The sequence below is a fragment of the Gossypium arboreum genome, chromosome 1 (assembly GCF_025698485.1).
Source record: "Gossypium arboreum isolate Shixiya-1 chromosome 1, ASM2569848v2, whole genome shotgun sequence".
Taxonomy (NCBI): Eukaryota; Viridiplantae; Streptophyta; class Magnoliopsida; order Malvales; family Malvaceae; genus Gossypium; species Gossypium arboreum.
In genome coordinates this window covers 102075273-102090753 of record NC_069070.1, presented here as the reverse complement: position 1 = coordinate 102090753, position 15481 = coordinate 102075273, and the positions used below count along the sequence as shown (strand labels likewise).

Genomic DNA, 15481 nt, shown 5'->3' with positions numbered 1-15481 from the left:
AACAAAATATAAAGTCACCAACATGTTTTCCCCAAATTAGTTATTACCCAATGTTTTTATGTTTTTCTTAATATTCTTTTACTATTTTTAAATACATTAGCCAGGCACGTTATGTTTTCAACCATTTCATATCTTTATTATCTTAATTTTATATTTTATCAACAAATATTTATCATCTGGAAATTATATATATTAAAAGTTTTTAATTTTTTATAATTTACATAAAATTACAAGTGTAACGATTTAGTGAATTATTATATTCCTATCTCACTCTTAATAAAATATAATAATTTTAGATTCAAATTTCAAGTTTCTTCAGATATAGACTTTGGGCTATCCGCCTAAAATTTGGAAGAGTTTGGTTAAATATATAATGTTCGGAAAATAGACTTGAATTAAAAAATTAAGTTCGTTTAAAATATAATTTAAGCTCGAGTTTGAACATTTAAGGCATTAACCGATTCATTTTAAGGTTATAATATTTTATGTTATATTATTTCCATATATTATATAATTTAGAACATAATAAAAAGTAAATCTATACTAATTACTAAATATATAATACTACTTGTAATACAAATATTAAAATAATGTTAAAATGATTATATAAAAGATTTCAATAAATAAAAATATAAAAATTATTAAATATTAAAATAATATAATATAAATATATTTTTTTAAAAATTTTAAAATAAATGGGCATGCCTAAATGGACTTGGGTTAGTCTTTTGTAAATATAGACGGGTTTGAGCAAAATTTTAAACTCATATTTTTAAATTGAACCGGGCTTAGATAAATATAAAATATATTAATATCGTATTTAGACTGACCCAAACTTGACCCATGAAAAACTTTTAACTGTCTATTAAGAGTAGATTTTAGTCTAAATATTATTTTAGTTTAAATTTTATTATTTATGGGCTTTATTTATATTTATTTTGATTTAAATCTTAATATTATTTTAATTATCAATACATACCTTATAACGGTTAATTTTTAGATTAAGTTTAGGGACAAAAGGAGGAGGCAAGTAGTTTCTAGGTTACACACTCAAAAATAATAAAATTTTAACTTAATTATTTTAAAATTATAAAAATAAAAATTAATATAATAAAAATATATATTAACTTTTATAAAATATATAACATAATTTCACCATAATTAATACTAACTCGATTAGGAAATATTTTAATATAGAAAATATCGAAAATATGTTTACCACAGTTAGTGATATAATTAAAATAACTTTTTACAAAGTGAAACCAACCAAACCACGCAAATACCAAATGAAGCCAACCGAAAGCGAGGGTGTTATCGTAAATAGCATGAATACGTGTCCTCAATCATAAATCCGTGCCAAGGATTTCATTATTATTATTATTATTATTATTATTATTATTTACCTTAAAATTGTAGGAGAAACAATTTAAATTAAATTCCTCTTGAAAAGCGTAAGGTTGGCAGGTGTGAACGAGTATTTTTCTGGCTCCGAAGTAGCTATAAATATAGTTTTCCTTTTTTCACTCCCTCCCTCCTTCACTCCCTCATGCCTTCACTCCACAAAACGGCTTCACCAGTTTTCTTTCTAAATAAAATCTGCTTTCCTCTCTCAAACTACCAAAGCTGCAATTTTGCAGGGAAAAGACATGGACTTCTCTCGCCGAAAAACTGGATTTCTTTTATCCATTGCTTTGTTTCAGGCGAGCGCTTCCGTCGCTTTCATCCTCTGCTTCCACTGTTCCAATTTTACTTTCTTTTTTCTTTTCTTTTCTGTTCAATTCTGACTTCTTTTTGGAGTTTAATTTTTATCTCTTTTTTTCACGGGAAAATATGTGTCATTGTCTTTCCTTTTTGGACTCTTGATTGAACTCTGAGAGATCTACAATCAGATTTTGTGCTTCTTATTTTCGGTCAAAGCTTGTCAATACTTCACTTGATCAAGTTTTTTTTCTCCTTCAGTTTTCAAAATGAAATCGAAGCTTGAAATGCTGAATTCAAGTTATATTTTGCCTCCTCTGTTTCTATCAGAAACAGAATCTTAAATTATTTGTTGTTTCTTTGGTCATAATCTTCCATAAAAAATGGGGAAAAAAAAAAACAAAATAAGTCGCATCTAATTGTTAGCTAACGGGGTCATGAGCAGATCTTTTTCTTTCTTTCGTTTTGGCATTTCAATTTAGCGAAAGTTTTAGCAAAAAGAAAAAAGATTCAATTGTCCTCGTTAATTTCAACTGAATTTGCCGTTTTTTTTTATTTGCAGGTTTTAGTAATTGTACAAGTGGCCGTTGCACAGACGAGCAATGATGAACGAAGGTAAGACTTTTTATTCATGCTTACCTCTGCTAAGTTTGTTACAAAATAGAAAATAATAAAATTCAATACAGCTCAAATTTATTTTTCTGAGCTGTCATTGTAACGCGAGTGTCGTACGTTTCTAGTGCTATTATCTTCTCCTGTAAAATAATAGCCCCAACAATTCGTGGTTAAATTTGCGCTTTCTAACAATCTATACAATAACTAATGACAAATGTTTTTCTTAATCTTGTTTGAAAATTTTAATTGGTAAATTATCATTATTTTTTTTTTTTTCGTGTTTGTGTTTGATATGTGTAGGCAGAGACATTCTGAAGGATATTGTGCAATGTATGACATTTGTGGAGAGCGAAGTGATCGCAAAGTAGTGAACTGTCCTTATGGTTCTCCAGCAGTAAAGGTTAGTTGCTCATTACTGTCTTATTTAAATTTTGTACTAATTATGGTTAATAGCAGTTGACTGTCTCGCAAGATATGAACTATATTCCATGGGCCAATTTGCACAAGAATCTTCTTTTTTTTGGTTTTATTTTTTGTTTTGAAGAACTTTGGAAAAACCTGTTACAAAATATAACTGTAATTATTTGACGTTTACATCTTATTACGCCTCTCAGCCTGATGAGTTACTTTCGTCAAAGATTCAAAGTTTGTGCCCCACAATTACTGGAAACGTTTGTTGTACAGAAGCTCAATTTGACACACTACGGAGTCAAGTCCAGCAGGTAAGATTTATCGCTCTGCTTTGCTTTACTCTACCGTTGTTGGTATGCTGACTTGCATTATTAGACATCTATTTCCGAGGGCGAGTTGATGACTACTGCTTCGCTTATGTGGCATTTGATGTCATTAGATTGTTATTTGGCATGGTTTAACGTTTCTACTAATCTTTGCCTTTCTAGTTTGATCCGAAGTATAAAATTTGTGTCTGACCTGGAAGCATAAAATCTATTTTAAACAATGAATTCCATTTGAGCATCACGGTCGGTTTTGATCGATTGGAGGTAGTCGATTGCATACTCCTAAATTTCATCATTTCATAACATTATTTAGTTCCTTTGTGCATTATTGCAGGCAATTCCTCTTCTTGTAGGCTGTCCAGCTTGCTTGAGAAACTTTTTGAATCTGTTCTGTGAGCTCACATGCTCCCCAAATCAAAGTTTGTTCATCAATGTGACTTCTATATCCAAGGTCAGGGATCTCAACTAATCCTCATGATCATGTTCTAAGAAAACTTGATATCTTGTCATATGATTGTGGCTTGGTGTATGCCTTCTAAAAACTTGGCAATGTCATTGACCAATATGAACTTGGCAACGATATCTTTTATCATATTGTAGTTTCAAACATTATTTTATGGGTGAAAATCTGAATTCACTGCTATCATACACAATGTCTTAGAGTAAGCTTATTTAAACAGATGGCCATGCACTTCTTTATGGATACATTTTTTATATCAAAGATGATAAATTACTTTATATATCTTATTCTCTTTGCAGATAAAAAATAATTCGACTGTGGACGGAATTGACTTTTTCATAACTGATGATTTTGGTGAGGGGTTGTATGAATCTTGCAAGGATGTCAAGTTTGGTACCATGAATACTCGTGCTTTGGAATTTATTGGTGCTGGTGCTAAAAATTTTAAAGGTGAGGTGATAGTTACAAGTTCATATTGTGAGACTTGTATGTCATGTCTCAGTATCTGTATCCACTTGATTGGTTCTGGCAGAGTGGTTTGCTTTCATTGGTAGGCGAGCGCCGAACAACATGCCAGGTTCACCATATGCCATTCAGTTCCTGCCAACTGTTCCTGAATCATCTGGGATGAAGCCTATGAATGTATCTACATATTCATGTAGAGATGTTTCACTGGGCTGTTCTTGTGGTGATTGTCCTTCATCTCCTGCCTGTTCTAATACAGCTATATCTACTTCCAATAAAGGGGCTACATGTTCAGTTCAAATTGGATCTCTTAAGGTGAGGGATTACTTTTGTATTATCTAATTTTTGTCTATTTTGCCGAATGAGAATTCCTTAATTCATATGAAAGCGCAGTTGGTTTCCTAATTTGAGCTATAATACAGGTTTTTCTAATAAAGTATCTATGTTGAAAATCTGCAGGCCAAATGTGTTGATTTAGCTTTAGCCATCCTTTATATTGTATTGGTTTCTATGTTCTTCGGATGGGGTGTGTTTCACCGGACAAGAAAAAGAAGCCGGTCGTTTAGAATGAAACCATTTACAGATGCAGCTGAGGGTGGTGAATCTCATTCTCTTAGTAGGCAAAAAGCTGACAATCTCCCCATGCAGGTGCTTTTTTTTTACTTTGTGCTGACCTTGGATCTCATTCTATTTCTCAGTCGATATTCCTTTTTAGGTTATTGCATTCATGTTTGGCATAGAACTTTACAAAATTGTAATTCTTATTTAACATCCTTTCCATGTCACAGTTTTTTTGTTTCTTCTTTTTATTAGTTTAGTTATATGCTTTTCCTATTAAATCTCACGTGATTTTCTTTGTTCAGAGGCTAGAGGATGCTAATCAAAGTAGCACTGGGGTACAACTTTCTGTTGTGCAAGGATACATGTCAGATTTTTACAGGTTAACTTTCTATATGCATATAAGCTTACATTACTTGAGCAACGGTCAGGTCTGTGATTTTGTTCTTACATACTTATGTTCAGGAAATATGGACTATGGGTTGCCAGACATCCAACCCTCGTATTGAGTTTGTCAGTGGGAATGGTTCTTGTACTTTGCTTGGGTCTAGTCCGTTTCAAGGTGGAAACACGGCCAGAGAAGGTATTATTTGACCGCTGAATAGCTAGATGTATCTTTATATAAACTGAACCTCTATATAGTTGTGCATCATTGCTCATCATTATGGACTATAAATAACCACCTATGATTATCTGTCAAGCATTTTGAGATCAGAGATTGATTTTGATATACTTCTGATTACATGCTTCTTTTCATACCTTTTCTTTTATCTGAATATATGTTATCAATACAATGTCAGCTATGGGTAGGGCCTGGGAGTAAAGCTGCGGAAGAGAAACGGTTTTTTGACAGCAACCTAGCTCCTTTTTACAGAATTGAGCAGGTTTTTGCCTTTTTTATTCTATTTTCCCTTATTAACCATGTTATCTGGTTCCCCTATTGTTTTCTTTAATAACGGTTACCTATTGTTGATTGCTGGTAAGAGGGTGAATATCATAGAATGATTCTGAGGTCAAGGTCTGCTAAGTAAAATTTTCTTGTTATATGGCATACTTTTGCAACTTTCAACTTTTACATTTTCACATCTTTTCTTTAAAGTAAAATATTCCTCCTAATTCTTTTTCGGATAGGATATTTCTGTTTCCTTAAGGGTTCTACCATCTGCCTGCAATATCATTTCTATATTTAATAGCCCTCACTACATCTTTTTTTATCTTTTCCTCTCTCCTTTTAACTATTTTTAAAATCAACTTTGTTTATATGATTCTCTTCCTCATAGCAACATTTTTGTCACGTTCTTTTCTTGTCTTCTCTAATGAGATGTTTTATGGGAACCATTGGTTTAAATTCCTCTTCATTGGATTGGATTTAGCAATGTGCAATATAATTTCCATATCTAATAGCCCTCATTTCACATTTAAAAAAATAATAATATTTTCCTCTCTCCTTTTCCTATTTATTTAAATCAACTTTGATTGTATAGTTCTCTTCCTCATAGCAACATTTTATCACATTCCTTTTATTTTTTTCACTAATGGGAGATTATATATGAACTGATGGTTTAAATTCATGTTCATCTGATTGAGCATTGGTTTTGTTTTTCAGGTGCATGTGTCTTACCATATTACTTTGGAATAACTAATGTTATCTATGTTTTTCAGCTAATATTAGCAACAATTCCAGATGCCTTGAATGGTAAATCACCCAGCATTGTGACTGAGGAAAATATTAAGTTGTTATTTGAAATTCAAAAGAAGGTATTGGTTCTACTTTAATTTGTCAGGTTGGATTAACATAACACAGTCTGACCTGAATTGTAATTGTTTGTACATTTACGTTCTCTTAAAAAGGTCTTACTTAAACACCTTTAGTTTATTTAACAGATTGATGGAATCCGGGCAAATTATTCTGGCTCAATGATATCTTTGACAGATATTTGCATGAAGCCAATGGGGGAGGATTGTGCCACACAAAGTGTTATACAGGTACCGTGCTTGTCTTGTATCTGGCATGAGTGAAGCATATAGAATCATAAATTGGCAATTTAAATGTAAAAGTATGGAAGTGGAACTGATGAATTGGATATCATCATAAATTGTTCAATCTCAGCAGAAAAGCAATATGCTTCATATTACTTTATATGGACAATTTAGTTGCTCTTTTATATGCATATTTCAGAAGCGAAAAACATTTTGATGTTATGTCTTATTAGTTTGTTAGTTATGACAATCCATGCTTCTTTTGTAATTACATGCATGTGACATGAACTTAGCCTGGTTTTCTGCTCTTCCACCTGCCTGTGTTTTGACTCTCGTGTTATACTTTTGACTTATCTCTGAAATAGATAATGATCTGTCATTTTCTGTTGTGTTTTATATTTCAGCACCAAGTAACTCATCATTGAATTGCCAGAGCACCTTATAAGTTCTCCTTTCTGATCCTTTTTCTTTATTATTTTTATTTTATCATGTTTCTCTTGATAGTATTTCAAGATGGATCCAAGTTATGATGCTGATGATCGACTGGAACACGTGAACTATTGTTTTCAGGTATATCCTAATACCTCTTTATTTATTTGGTTTAAAGGTAATTGCCTTCTTTACGATTCTACTTAACCAGCCTCTATTAAAAGGCATGTTTAAGTTATAGATTTTGATGGTAAAATTAAATTGTTGATTCTTTTAGTTTTGTCTCACTCTATTTTTTTGTCACCTGAGTTGACCTTTAATGTTTACATGCTATGTATTCTTTCAGCATTATACCTCTGCAGAATCATGTATGAGTGCTTTTAAAGCCCCAGTAGATCCTAGCACTGTATTAGGAGGTTTCTCTGGAAGCAACTATACTGAGGTGCTAATTTTACTTTCCTGATCTGTCAATACAGTCAGATCATTGGATGTAAGATCTTTAAAATATAATTGGATGTGGTAACTAAGATTTTCTTTATCATACAGGCTTCCGCATTTATAGTAACTTATCCGGTAAACAATGCTTTGGACAAAGAAGGGAATGAAACTCAAAAAGCAGTTGCTTGGGAGAAGGCCTTTGTTCAGTTAGCAAAGGTTTGGTACTTGTACTTGCATCATATCAAGGATTTTTTATTGTCTTGCACTTGCCTTGTATTGCCATTTCTCAGATAAGTCAGTTTCACATGCAATGCTATGTTATGGAACAGGATGAGTTGTTGCCTATGGTTCGGTCTAGAAATTTGACATTTTCTTTTTCTTCGGAAAGCTCCATTGAGGAAGAGTTGAAAAGAGAGAGCACCGCAGATGCCATAACCATATTGGTAGGTGTTTGTCTCTATTATGACTTGAAAACATGATACCTGAGTCCTGTATATAGAAGCTTAACTTTTGTAACTAATGTAATCTCTAACAACCCTGCCTTTAGCTTCTTTTAGAATAAAACTATTAACCTTGTAAATGTGATTTTTTTTTCTTTGGAAATTTTCTCTGACTGCTTTCTTGTGCCTGCTGCCTTATATTATTGCAGATAAGCTATCTTGTGATGTTTGCTTACATATCTCTGACCTTGGGTGATACACCTCGATTATCTTCCTTTTACATTTCATCTAAGGTATCTTATTCATGTTTCTTCTTTACGGAAAATATATTCTTTTTTGAATTATTCTTCTTCCTATCTCCTTCTGTTCTCTTTTTGGGTGTGTATTCTAGCTTAAGCTTTTCTTTTGAGGGGTACTGAAATTTATCTGATCAAGTGCTACAGAATTCGAGCCTGGACAGATTTAACTGCATAAGGTTAACAGTCATAAATGCACTCTGAACAGCTTTTTGAAGGTTTACCCCTGATTAGTATTTCTTTTAACAACAATAGAAAGACTTTTTATCCGGTGGACAAACATTTTGATATAATCTCAGGAAGGAAAGGACAAAGAAAATGAGATAGATTGGTTATATTTTTAGAATCCAACCGTTTGAATGACTTTTTCTAGACCTCTTTTATATGTTGTTTCCAATTTACAGAAACTTATTTTAGGCGATCTTTTTACCTAAACAGAGTATGGCTAATTATGCTTTCAGGAATCTATATCAAATAAATGAGTTTCTCTTGGTTTTGAGGATTTCTAAGTCATGCTTTATCTGATGACTTGGAGGTTCTGCTTGGACGGAGCAATAAATAAGCATCCCTTTGATTCTAGGACTGCAATAGTTAGGTTAACAAGATCAAAAAAGCTCCCTGCTAGGGTTGGATGAATGTCTGAAATTTTTTTTGTTACTTATCTTCTATGATGTGTACCGATTGTCTTCCAGGTATTGCTTGGCCTTTCTGGCGTTCTGCTTGTCATGCTCTCGGTTCTTGGATCTGTAGGATTTTTCAGTGCTATTGGAGTAAAATCTACTCTAATCATAATGGAAGTTATTCCTTTTCTTGTTCTTGCAGTAAGTGCCCTCCTACTTTAGCATATTTCAAATTCATATGATGTTAATTTTGTAACTATCATGTGTTTTGACTTGGAGGATTTTTATATTACAATTACATCAAGCATTTTGCCTGGCAAATTCTATCTCTCTATTGCCAAGTTCTGTCGTAGCTCACCTTCTGAACTCTTTTTATCTTGTAACAGGTTGGTGTGGATAATATGTGCATATTGGTGCACTCTGTTAAGCGGCAACCTTTGGACTTCCCTCTAGAAGGAAGGATAAGCAATGCACTTGTGGAAGTGGGGCCATCCATAACCCTTGCTAGTCTATCTGAGGTTTTTGTGTTTGCAGTTGGAAGTTTCATCCCTATGCCCGCCTGCCGTGTTTTCTCCATGTTTGCAGGTTTACATATTTGTCCATTTTATAGTGATAAAAATAGATTTTTTTTTTTTTTCTTTCATGTTGCTTACGTCATTCCTCTTGCACTCGTGCATTCTATTGCAGCACTGGCTGTTCTGTTGGATTTCCTTCTGCAGGTCACTGCTTTTGTTTCTCTGATAGTTTTCGACTTTTTGCGAGCCGAGGGTAGAAGGGTTGATTGTTTTCCATGTATAAAAGCATCATCAACATATGCTGAATCTGAGAAAGGTATAGTTGGTGGATACTGGAGTTGTATGATTGATGAATCATGTAGTGTAGTTGTTATGATGATCTTGATTCTTTGAACTGATTTTATATTAGATGTAGTTTTCATAGTTATTTAATACTTCGAACCCTTTCACATTCATTGTAAAACTGTCATGAAGCCTAACTACAGAATTGCTTATGAAACTTTAGGCATTGGTGGGAGAAAACCTGGGCCACTGGCTCGATATATGAAGGTAATTGTTTCTACTTCAGAATTTTTGTAATTTTTTGGTGTCAACAGTTAACAAGGTGATTTACCTTTTCTTGAAATAATTCATTTCTTTTGCTTATTAATTTGTGTCTGTTTTCACTTTTAGGAGGTACATGCTCCCATTCTCAATCTTTGGGGGGTGAAAATTATAGTGGTTGCTGTTTTTGTTGCTTTTGCATTGGCTAGCATTGTAAGTTGCTTTAACTTTGTCAAGTTGATCTATTATTATTATTACTACTACTACTACTACTACTACTTCTTCTTTGTTTGACTTGAAGTAAACTTCTTATGCATGCAAATTTGGTAGGCACTGTCCACCCGTATCGAGCCTGGTTTGGAGCAAAAGATTGTTCTTCCCCAAGACTCGTATCTGCAGGTTGAATTTTTGTTTCCTTTTAACTGAATGGAGAAATGGATCGCATGATATCCTCTTTTATCCTTGAGTAATTGGGGAATTTTATCCCGCAGGGCTATTTCAATAATGTTTCAGAGTATCTCAGAATTGGACCACCGCTGTATTTTGTTGTGAAGAACTATAATTATAGGTATTTCCATGTTATTTTTAGTTTGGTTAAAATATGCTGTTAGTCCTTTGACAAATTTTGAGATTTAATCCCTGAGTTAAACTAAAACCTACTTTTTTTATTTAAAAATCTTAGTCCAGTCATTAAAATCGTAAGTATTTTCTGTTAATTTGTGAACTTAGAATTTTGATTAAGCTACCCTCATATGACATGCCATATGATTGACAGAAAATAAATATGAAAAATCGACAAATTGTGACAGAAACTATCAAAAACGATGATAATGATTGGATTAGGGTTTTTAAATTGAAAAAGTAGGAGGATTGAATTTTTTAACCTTAGGGACTAAATCTCAAATTCTATACTAGTACAGGGACTAACAACATATTTTAACCTTCTAGTTTCTTTTTGTCTTTAGTTTACTGCATGGTACTGTTTCTGTTTGCTTAAATGGATGCTTACCTGGTCCAAAGCATAAGAGACATTAACATCTGCTTCAATTATTGGTTTTTTTTCACTTTTGTATCGTTGCGCACAAACATGATGAACCTTGCATGTAGAGAATTTTCAATACCATAAACGACATAGCTTAATATTGGCTCTTCAAAAAGCGTCTATTTTTCTTGTCTAAATTGTATCTGGAATAATTATAAACATCTGAAAAAGAACACGATGGAATTTGTTTTACTACTAATGGCAGAAAACTGCCATTTTAGGCTGAGTCTATTAGAGCTCCATGTGAATTCTTCTGTTACCTTCTATAACAGAAGGTGTTATCATTTAAGAAGTGGAAACTTGCTGTCCAAGATGTGAATCTTCATTGCTCATCAAGAAAAAGAAATGGAGTTATTCAAGTTTTCATCTAATTGATTTTGTTGATAAATATGCTTTTTCATGCTGATGCTTTTCTATCCTCAGTTCAGAATCAATAGATACAAATAAGTTGTGCTCCATCAGCCAATGTAACTCAGACTCTCTTTTAAATGAGGTAAAATTGTTTGGTATATTCTCTCTTGAGTGTTCATTCACGATATAGATTTTTTTTAGTAAACCACTTTTCTATTTAGTTTAAAGAATGTTTATGCTTTTAAGATTATCAACAAACCTTGCCTCCTGTTGTTGCTATATGGACTTTGTTTGATATGACAGCTTTATCCTGTTTCCTCTGTAGATAGCTAGAGCATCCTTGACACCAGAATCAAGCTATATTGCTAAGCCAGCTGCTTCATGGCTTGATGACTTTCTTGTATGGTTATCTCCAGAAGCATTTGGTTGCTGTCGGAAATTTACTAATGGGAGTTATTGTCCCCCCGATGATCAGGTTATTATCCTATTATTCTTGGTACTTGTTAGATTTAATTCACCTCCTGTGATATGCTGAAAATATTTCATTCCCCAGTAATGAGTCGTTCCTTCCAAATTATGTTATCTAATAGCTTGGACTTAATCTGCTGGGCCTGATTTGTGTTTTGCTTGTGAAAAGATAACCACTTGAACCTCAAATTACATGTTTCTTTAAAATACTATACTGCTATAATAGGTTGAAGGAAATTTGGTTCTAAAATTTTTATCTACTGTGGGGGATTGCTTTACAGCTAAGTGGCTTTTGGTTATGGTGCTTCCATTGTTGAGCAGAAAAACCAGATATCCCTATCTAGTATCTTAATACTTGGCTATGCTCAACAGTAGTCATTTCTTAGAAGATAGCACTGAGTTCACGATCCTGTTTCTCATATCTTGCCAGAATTAGGTTTTCCAAGAATTTCATTTATGGTAATTGGATATGGTTTGGTTCACTGAAATTAAATTTTCTTTCCTCCAGCCTCCTTGTTGCTCTCCCAATGACACTGCTTGTGGGTTGAGTGAAGTGTGCAAAGATTGCACTACGGTAATATAAACCCTTATAATCGGCCTGATATTTTGGTACTTCTGTAATATTTGTCATCATGAAAATAAGCAGTTCTTGTGACTAACAATTATGTGATGTTTCAGTGCTTCCGTCACTCAGATTTACATAATGATCGTCCCTCTACAGCCCAATTTAGGGATAAACTTCCATGGTTCCTTGATGCTTTGCCTTCTGCTGATTGTTCAAAAGGCGGACATGGTGCTTACACTAGCAGTGTGGAACTCACAGGTTTGTTTGAATAGATCTTTCTTTTGCAATTGCACCCAATTTACCATTCGTTGACAATTTTCACTTGCCTATTTCACTTTGAGATAAAATCTGTAAATGATACATATTCTAATTTGGATTTGGTAGTCACTGGTTTTACATTTTGTTATCAGGCTACGAAAGTGGTATCATTAAGGCATCATCATTCCGCACCTACCATACACCACTCAATAAGCAGGTAGAACTAATACTCAGTTAGGCAGTCATTGTTAAGTAATTTTCCTTTTTATTTTGTATTGCAGCAGCACCATTAATTGGCTTTCACTTGTTTTAGATTGATTATGTTAACTCAATGAGGGCTGCTCGAAAATTTGCATCAAGGGTTTCAGATTCTTTAAAGGTAAGATTTCAATTGTAATATTCTGTCTTAAATTTTTGGTTTGTATATTTGTCCTTTAATAGAAAAACATGTTTTTTTCTGCTTAATTGGGTACCCTTATCTAGCTCTTCTGTTGCACGGTAAAATTGTTAGTCTTTATCATACAACTTTATGGTCCTCATTAATTCTCCTCAACCAACATCGAATGGGAAGTTATTAAGCTTCTCATGCAAGCTGTCTCTTGTTTTGAATATATTTGTAAATTTAAATGTATGCTAGTGATGAGATAATATCTGTTTGTAAACTGATTTTTCTGGTGCAGATGGAAATCTTCCCATATTCCGTGTTTTATATGTTCTTTGAGCAATACCTTGATATATGGAAGACAGCTCTCATCAACCTTGCAATTGCGATTGGTTAGTAATTTGCAGAAACCTACCCAAAAGTGTCATAAATTAATACACATTTTTCCTGAAATTATTTATTTTGAAGGCATTTCTGGTACAAATTAATGATTCAAATTTTATTTAATTTTGTTCTGTCTTTATTTCGCAGCATTCTATGGCTTGTCATTTTGTTGTTATTTCTAATGGTCAATTCTATTTTCTTCTGTTTGATTGCTTGCAGGTGCGGTATTTATTGTTTGTTTAGTTATTACATGCAGGTTAGCTTTCCTAATTTTGTCCCTTGACTTATTATACCAAAGTCATTATCAGTCGTTTTTTTTTTAAAGTAGATGATAGATGATAGATTCAGCTATTTAAAATCAGCAAAAGGATTTTTAACTTGGAGCTAAAGTCATCGATAACCTTTGGAGAGATGAAACTATAATATTTCTTTATTTTACTTACCTGTATAATTATTACTAATCTCTTGGCATTTTCCCCCAAATATAGTTTGTGGACCTCAGCGATCATTTTGTTGGTGTTGGCAATGATTCTCGTTGATCTTATGGTATTCTATTCTCTGACAGTCACCATAAAACTTCTTCCATTTGCTTATCTTATACACTCTTACAAAGTTAAACTCCTCAGGGTGTGATGGCAATTCTCGGAATTCAACTCAACGCGGTCTCCGTTGTTAATCTTGTTATGTCAGTGGGCATTGCTGTTGAGTTCTGCGTGCATATAACACATGCATTTTCAGTTAGTATCATTCGGCTTTTCATTTAATCTTGGTTCATCCTCCTGATTTGTTGTGTGGATCTTTACCACATTCATCATAATTTTGCTGATATAAACTTACAAGTTCCTTGTGCAGGTAAGCAGCGGGAATAGAAATGAAAGGGTAAAGGAGGCTCTGGGAACGATGGGAGCTTCTGTCTTCAGGTTCTGTTTCTAAACTTATAAGCATCCCCCCTCCCCCCACCCACACTCCACTCCGTCTTCCCTTGATTAACTGTCACTATCTGATTTAATTATTGCAGTGGAATCACTTTGACAAAGCTAGTAGGGGTGCTGGTACTCTGCTTCTCAAAGACGGAAGTTTTTGTGGTATTTATTCCTTCATTGACTTTTCAATTATGTGACCCTTTCATTTTTTCTGTAAAATTTTAATCCATTACCCTGTTTCCTTTGGATTTTGTAGGTCTATTACTTCCAGATGTACCTAGCTTTAGTCCTTCTAGGTTTCTTACACGGGCTTGTATTTTTGCCGGTAAGCCCTCCCTTGTTTTTGTTTTTGTTTTTTTTTTCCTCTTTCATGGAGGGTAAAATGAAATAATGTAGAAAGCCAAGCAGTAACTTTAGTTCCCAAGCAAACGCATTGACCAAATGTTTTATTCAGGTGGTGTTGAGCATGGTCGGTCCACCGTCAAGATGTATACGAGTTGAGAAGCAAGATGAGCGACCCTCGGTTTCATCTCAGCCATAATTGACAATCTTTCACACAGTTCATAACTCCTTTTGTAGAGAGTTTTACCATGTCTGATATAGAAACTGCATGTACAACCAGAGCAAAGGCTTAAAAAGGGGGGGAAAAGAGAATAGTTGTCCTCATCCCATCCCATCCCAACATGTAAAGGTTTGTTCAGAGAAGGAAAAAAAGAAGAAAGTAATAGAAAAAAGATATTGGGTGCTGTCGTTGTTGTTGTCAATATTATAAGGTAGCTGATTCATCTAATTTAAGAGTTAATACTTGGGATAGAGTTGTGAGATTTATATCTCTGTTATTTTTCGGACATGTTCACCGTATTCGTCCTATGTAATCTTTAATTTTTTTTCTTAATTTTCGTTACTTAAATTTGTCCGGTACTTCATATTTCTCTTCTACAAGATCAAAGAAGTAACTTTTTGGTGAAACACTTGCACATGGCATTTGCCGTATAGGGAACCCCAAAATCCAAAGGAAATAATGTTCTGTTTTCACCTCATGGTATGAGATCCTGATGTGTATCAGACAAAGGTGAAAGAATATAAAAATTTTCGCTGATAGAAGAGAGAAAATAAATAATCTATGGGCAGGGTCAACAAAGAAAAAAATTAAAAAGTTTTTGAAAAATTATGTAATTGGTAGTTGAAAACATGCCGGTATTATATAGTGTACAACATTACAATATAAAACTTTATTAAAAACATATTCTTATGGTGCAGTGTACTATACGCTACACTTTTAAGATGTCATTTGTGTATGGCTCAAATTTTGCC

At 33.4% G+C, this 15481-nt stretch overlaps 1 protein-coding gene across 2 annotated transcripts; it reads left to right on the top strand.

Moving 5' to 3' along the window:
* The first annotated feature begins 1407 nt into the window (after positions 1-1407).
* On the top strand, positions 1408-15136 carry LOC108483230 (uncharacterized). 2 transcript variants are annotated; one of them, XM_017786512.2, is made up of 39 exons: positions 1408-1700; positions 2261-2313; positions 2614-2713; positions 2928-3035; positions 3385-3501; positions 3810-3960; positions 4043-4290; positions 4435-4623; positions 4839-4915; positions 4999-5116; positions 5334-5417; positions 6196-6291; positions 6418-6519; positions 7018-7083; positions 7289-7384; positions 7489-7596; positions 7710-7823; positions 8030-8113; positions 8809-8937; positions 9123-9321; positions 9424-9567; positions 9757-9800; positions 9924-10007; positions 10125-10193; positions 10286-10362; positions 11260-11329; positions 11513-11662; positions 12164-12229; positions 12334-12478; positions 12631-12695; positions 12792-12857; positions 13159-13252; positions 13464-13500; positions 13733-13790; positions 13871-13981; positions 14097-14164; positions 14263-14329; positions 14424-14492; positions 14622-15136. In XM_017786512.2, the coding sequence occupies exons 1-39, from the start codon at positions 1647-1649 to the stop codon at positions 14706-14708; spliced, it is 3864 nt and encodes a 1287-aa protein (XP_017642001.1). In that variant the 5' UTR covers positions 1408-1646; the 3' UTR covers positions 14709-15136. The 2 variants fall into 2 exon arrangements, with proteins under 2 accessions (XP_017642001.1, XP_052885605.1); XM_053029645.1 differs by lacking the exon at positions 1408-1700 and adding an exon at positions 1715-1998.
* Positions 15137-15481: the final 345 nt, after the last annotated feature.

Bases quoted from the DNA above. Each gene is read 5' to 3' on its own strand.
- LOC108483230 (XM_017786512.2), top strand. From the start codon at position 1,647: ATGGACTTCTCTCGCCGAAAAACTGGATTTCTTTTATCCATTGCTTTG. The intron at 10,008-10,124 runs GTAAGTTGCTTT...CAAATTTGGTAG, and splicing joins CTTTTGCATTGGCTAGCATT to GCACTGTCCACCCGTATCGA. The intron at 13,982-14,096 runs GTTAGTATCATT...TTCCTTGTGCAG, and splicing joins ATATAACACATGCATTTTCA to GTAAGCAGCGGGAATAGAAA.